The 6,000-nt window shown below is 39.3% G+C and overlaps 1 protein-coding gene across 1 annotated transcript in view; it reads right to left on the reverse strand.

The window, feature by feature from the left end:
* Positions 1–500, reverse strand: part of Kcnu1 (potassium calcium-activated channel subfamily U member 1) — a 177,238-nt gene extending 176,738 nt beyond the window's left edge. The window contains exon 1 of the mRNA XM_027939273.2: positions 306–500. Within this exon, the coding sequence (XP_027795074.2) occupies positions 306–500 (195 nt within the window). The remainder of the gene's footprint in view (positions 1–305) is intronic.
* Between the last annotated feature and the right edge of the window lie 5,500 nt (positions 501–6,000).

Below are 6,000 nucleotides of genomic sequence, written 5' to 3' on the forward strand. Positions count from 1 at the left end.
AGTAGAGGTATAGACATTATACCTTATAACATTATAGTCATGGACATTTTTTTTTTGTCAGAATAGTGACCTCAGTTTCCAGAACTGACATTCATCATCAGAAACAGAAGACATTGTTTCCCCCCATGGTGAGTGAGTGAAAACTGGGCCCTGTGCCTACAAGCTTTGGAATGGTGGCCTGGGGACCTATCTCCCTAAGATTAGCCTGAAAATTTGAGGGAAGCCTAAATTGTTTGTTCAACACAAACACATGCCAAACCTATCACTAATCTTCCTACCGAGGGGTCCCAGATAAGGAAACTGACCAAGACAAATCCGGTTCCCTGGAAGTTTCCCCCTTTTTTTATGATTCTCCAGAGTAATCTGCACAGGAATAAAATGATGAGTCCACTGAAGAAGGTCACAAAGGAGGAGAGGATAAACGCTGCCTGGACCTCAGATGTGCAGGTCGTTTTCCCAAATTCTTCCCCATTTTCCTCTTGTAGCTTAGCTTGATACATCAGGAGACGGAATTGTCGGGTCATTCTGTGATGTCATGGTGGCATGGTAACCGTTCCAGGAAGTAGAGTTCATTGTATTACAGCATCTGAATGCCGTATGACAACCAATGAGGAGTTCTGGGGGAAAGGACTCCATCCACCATGCTACCGTGCTGCAGGCTTCAAGTTGGTCATCACCTGGGGACTGCTAGGACCTCACCACATGGGTAGTCAGAAGATGAGATTGCTAGATCTGATGGTTACATTCATTCTCTCTGACCTCAAGGGAACCACATCCTCTGGGACCATAATCCTACTGATTTGGTAGCTAGCTAACTGTTTGGCTTATTTTATCAAACAATCCCAAAACAACTTTTTGGGTGAAATAACATTCAACCCATATGCATGTGGATGAGTTGGTTCTGTATTGGACAGCATGCCACACCCTCAATAATATCAGAAGGACAGAGGAGAAAAGCTTCAAATTTTTATCTTTTAAAAAGTTGTAGATATGTAGGATACATTGTTCTAAATATCCAGTGTGTAACACAAAGAATAATTAATAATATTTTAGTATATTCCAAATTTTTGCTAAAATAGTGGATGCTAGGTGCACTGGCCACATGCAAAGGTGAGATGCGGTTTTAATTTGAGATGTGAGACGTATATTTTGACTATAGTAACCATTTCATTAGGTATGCATGTTATCAGCACATTATGCTGTTTTCATTAAATAAATATAATTTTGAGAAAACAAGATGCCTTCAAACTGAAATAATTTTTTTAATTTTCCTTTGAATGAGATAGGTCTATCATAGAGCACAGATATTGTAAAGAGCAGTTTTACTAGTGCAATCATTGTTTGGTTACTACTTTAGCCTATATATTGGGTTTCCTTATCCCTTCTTTTGGAGACTCTCCTCTTTCTTGCTCTTATTCTTACACTGTCAGAAAAATGATTGGCCCATTAGAAGTAAAATTCAAAATGGGAGAAATTTATTTTATCTAGATGTTTTCAGAGGTATGAGAAATATCATACCTTACAGTGTGCACAGGTGGCAGTTGAAATGTCAGTCTGATGGAGGGCCTGGTTTGCACCAGTCACTAGGAAGATGACCTGACACGAGCAGATGAGACACAGGGGAAATCATGTGATCCTTGGGAGCCCACCATGACTTTGCTCTGGGGAAGGCTATTCTCTGAAGAGAGCAGGAGCAATTCCTAGAACTGCTGCCAGTCACACTTCCTTCCTTGACACTTGCATTTTCACAGCATCTTGTCATTGAGCTAGGGTGAGATTTTGATGAACTCTTCTAACTCTAGCAGTTAGAAGTCCTGAACTCTAGCCTGGGTCCTTCTGCTGAGTTAATGTGTAATGTCTACCAAATCACTTTAATTTTCATGGCCTTATTTGATGTCAAGGACAATACCTACTTGATATAATCATTGTCAAGATTCAAAAATATAGCATGGGCATATTTTGAAAAGCATAAAACAAAGTATAACAACAAAAAATGCCAGTATCATGTCAGTTCCTTTTCTTAGTAGCACTGATTATAAAGGAAGGAAGAGGTTACAAGGGAAAGAGAGTGAGAGGCGGAGAAGAAGGAAGGGAAGAAGAAATCATTTGTTCTTTAGACATGCATGAACTCTCCCCTCTCTCCTCTTCCTCCTCCTCTTCCTCCTCCTCTTTTCCCTCCTCTTCTCTCTCTCCTCCCAACCTCTTCCTCTGTCACACACACATACACACACACACACACACACACACACACACTTGTAGTTATTTAGACAACAAGATCAGAGTTTCCAAGTCAAAATTTATCCATATCACTTTCTCTGCTTTCTCTTAGGTAATGATTAAGCTATCACCACCAATTTATTTTCCCATTTTCTTGATTTCTGCCACTCAATATTTTCAAAGAATTTTAATCCTCTCGAAGGTATTCCTGGCATCTTTTTCCTTTTCCCCATTTGATTCAGTTCAAACACCTAGGTGGTTTGTTTCTCTAATAATCTGCTATCAACATAATAACATTATTAGCTTCAGCACAGGAGACAAAAAACATGCAGGTGGTTTCAAAGTAAGTTATCTTCTAACTCACTGAACCTAAGGTGACCCAGTCTCCAGTTCTCCAGAAGGGTCCTAGGCTCAGTGCCCTGGGAATGCCCTCAGTCCTGAGGTAACTGAGATGGCTGGTCACGCTGCACTCCATGAATCTCCAGCTACTTTGTGTTCCTGCCACATCACCTCCTCCTAGCCAGGAGAACATAGAAACATTTTTCTTCTTCGGGCTTTTGCAGCATACTGCCTCTGTCCCCTCTGCCTAGTACACCTGTGGCTCTAGAGGCAGCCTTGTGTCACACTTTAGCCCTCCATGTCTTCAGGTCCCAGCACTTCCTTCTGACTGTCCAGGGGAAAGGAAAACCCCACCACATGTCCCTTGTTATCTGTTAGTGGGATTCTGAGCCTGTCTTCATTGCACTTCGTAGCCTCCCACTGGGTTTACTTCCTATCTTTTCTCCCAAGACTCTGAACTCCACAGCACTGTACATCACCTGTTTTACTAATCACTATGTACCCAGTATCTCATATGGTAACTGGCACACACTGGGCAGATGCAATGAATTTAATAAATATTTGTTGATTCAATGAATAAATTATACATACTCAAATATATGTCAGGTGAATGGAATACTGAATCTTCAGGGACTGTAAGTTATTCACTGTTATAGCTTCCATATGAGTTGTCCCCCCAAATTCCTGCATGAGCACAGGAATGTTCAGAGGTGAAATGATTAGATTATGAAATCCAATAGGTGGGGAGACCAGGGGAGGCTTTATTAGACTGAAGACACACTCTGGACAATGGTACTTTTTAAAAAGAGTCATCAAGTTAACCTTGGATTTATAGATGGTTCTTCTGGGTTTTGGTTGGGGCTATTTGCTGCCAAGCCCTTGCAATAAAATCTAAGAAACGAAGACTATGCTTGCTGTCAAGTATTTTTGTTTGTATTTTTTAAAGTTCAAATGAATTCTTTTTAACATATCAGTCATTTAATTAGAATATTTGCTTCACTTTGTAGACATCTCTGTAATTTACCTCTGGGTACTCAGATTTTCTGAAAAAATTATACTTTATAATGAGATTGAATAAATGATTAATTTTAATGATTTACTCTCTTCAAGAAACATGGCCTATCTGGGAAAGTAAGAACTTCATTTCTACAGTATGCATAGTAGTACTCATGAATGAACATATATGTATGTTTGCAATGCTTTTGAAAGCAATAGATGATGTTGCAATGTTATCTTTTAAGGACCCAAATCCATTCATTAAATTCTGTAACCTTATCTTTTGCTATTTTTACAAGTAGGTTTATTTCTTGTTCCCAAAGATCATCCATTACCATTGACTAAACACTCATCATGAAATCTTGGGCTGCCATTCACACAGTAGACAATTACAGAACTGGGTCTAAAGCCAAGGCTGAAAACAATTGCCTCCTTCAGAGCTCTTGAGTGGTGGTGGAATTGCCTCATGTAAGCTGTCTCTGGGGTGAATACCTCCGTTGATGGAATGTGCTTATCACTTGGGAAATGTTAAAGATGAAAAGCTTGGTTCCTCCAGGTTTGTGCATGGGCAGATTTTAGTCACCAAGTGATTTCTTAACTCCACCTTTGGTTTTCATTTTCACTTTAACTTCTCTCTTTAATTTCACCAATAGGGAGAGTGAGAAAGCCTGCCTTTGAAGAAATGTGATGTAATCCCTATTTATTTGGATCCATGTTTTACTGAAACTTGTCCTTTGTGAATTCTATTGTCCCTGTGGACGGTCCACAACAAGATGTCCTACTGTGATAGGAATTAAAATGCCATAGCTAGATGTCCAGGGTGGGTGTGTGGGTCTGTTTTTTTTTTTTTAAAAAGGAAGAGCACTGAAAATGCTGGTGTTCTAAATAATACAATTTGATTTGAAATCCATGTAGATACCTTAAATTTTGTTTATATTTTCTGTAGAATTTGTTGGTAAACATCTGAAGTAGAGACTTTGGAGAAGTTTCCTATATTTCCTGAATCCTAACCTTCTTATCTGTAGGGTGAGAAGGTCAGACTGGTGTTTGGGCTCTCTCTCAGGGTCTACATACTAGGGAAACTTTTTCCTATAGTCCTAGATTATTTATCTGACAGATTGAAAGCATCTTACCGTATTCCAGTGTCTGACTTCATTCCTCTAATGGATTTTTTTTCTTTTGGTACTAGGGATTGAACTCAGGAGCACTTGACCACTGAGCCACATCCCCAGCCCTATTTTGAATTTTATTTAGAGACAGGGTCTCCTTGAATTGCTTGTGCCTCACCATTGCTGAGGGTGGATTTGAACTCTGGATTCTCCTGTCTCAGCCCCCCAAGTGCTAGGGTAACAGGCATTGCCACCACACCTGCTGTCAAAAGGGTTCTTTATAAAAATGAGGGGAGGGGAAGAAGAAGATTGAATCATTTTGGAGTGACTCTTGATGAAAGGGTGTTGTCTTTAAGAAATTTTCTTGGAATCCAATTTAATTTCTCTTCAGATCTCATGGAGTTACTTTCATCCATGCAGGGAGCATGGTTACTTGGGCCACTGTGTCTGATTCCATCTCTGAAACCAGAACCTTCCCTCTCTGGTCTGGCTAGGAATAGGCTTAAGTAGTTTGCCAGAGAAGAGTCTCTCTCTCTCTCTCTCTCTCTCTCTCTCTCTCTCTCTCTCTCTCTCTCTCTCTCTCTCCCCCCAGGCTCCCATTCATTAATCTTTTCTCATTATTTTGCATTCTACAATTGTACGGAGTTATTTCTCATTTTGGGTGTTTGCAAACTGTGTATGTATGTCCACATGCAAGCATTCTCAATATACAAACACAACACTTGGGTGAATTGTGAAATGCAATGAAAAATTTCCTCAATCTCTTTAATTTTTTAAAATTTGTGATTCCTAACTAATGCATTATGTGCTTGGAGGGCATTTTTCATAAATCATTGTGGTACAAATACAACAAAAGATAAGATGTGAACATTCTTCCTTTGACCAGTAGATGGAGGTATTTTATAGGGAATTAGCAAGGAGCAAGAGGTTTGTTTTTGATTTGTGTTTTGTTGCTTTTGTTTATTACAGTTGTTTTTAAAGAAGATGGAGGAACCCACCTAGAAAGGGGAAGTGAAGAAGAAGAGATGGAGAGTCTCCCAATCCTATAACATACAGGGCTTCCAAAAAAATCTATCAACCTCACCCCAAACCTGTTTTCTATTTGGGGTCTCTCTGTTTATCTTCTGCAATTCTCTTTTTTTAAAAAGAACAAAAGGATAAATTAAACTGTTGATAACTCTGGAGTTTTTTTTTCTTTCTTTCTTTTAAAAAATATAATCTCTATGGATCCTTGAGAGTCCTAAAAATCTTTTCAGGAGAATGAATAATGCAATCAGTCTCTGGCAATCAGGCCAGCTGAACATCAAGCTGGTGATTTTATCTGAATGTTTAATGCTCA

Source organism: Marmota flaviventris, chromosome 3 (genome assembly GCF_047511675.1).
Source record: "Marmota flaviventris isolate mMarFla1 chromosome 3, mMarFla1.hap1, whole genome shotgun sequence".
In the NCBI taxonomy this organism is placed as follows: domain Eukaryota; kingdom Metazoa; phylum Chordata; class Mammalia; order Rodentia; family Sciuridae; genus Marmota; species Marmota flaviventris.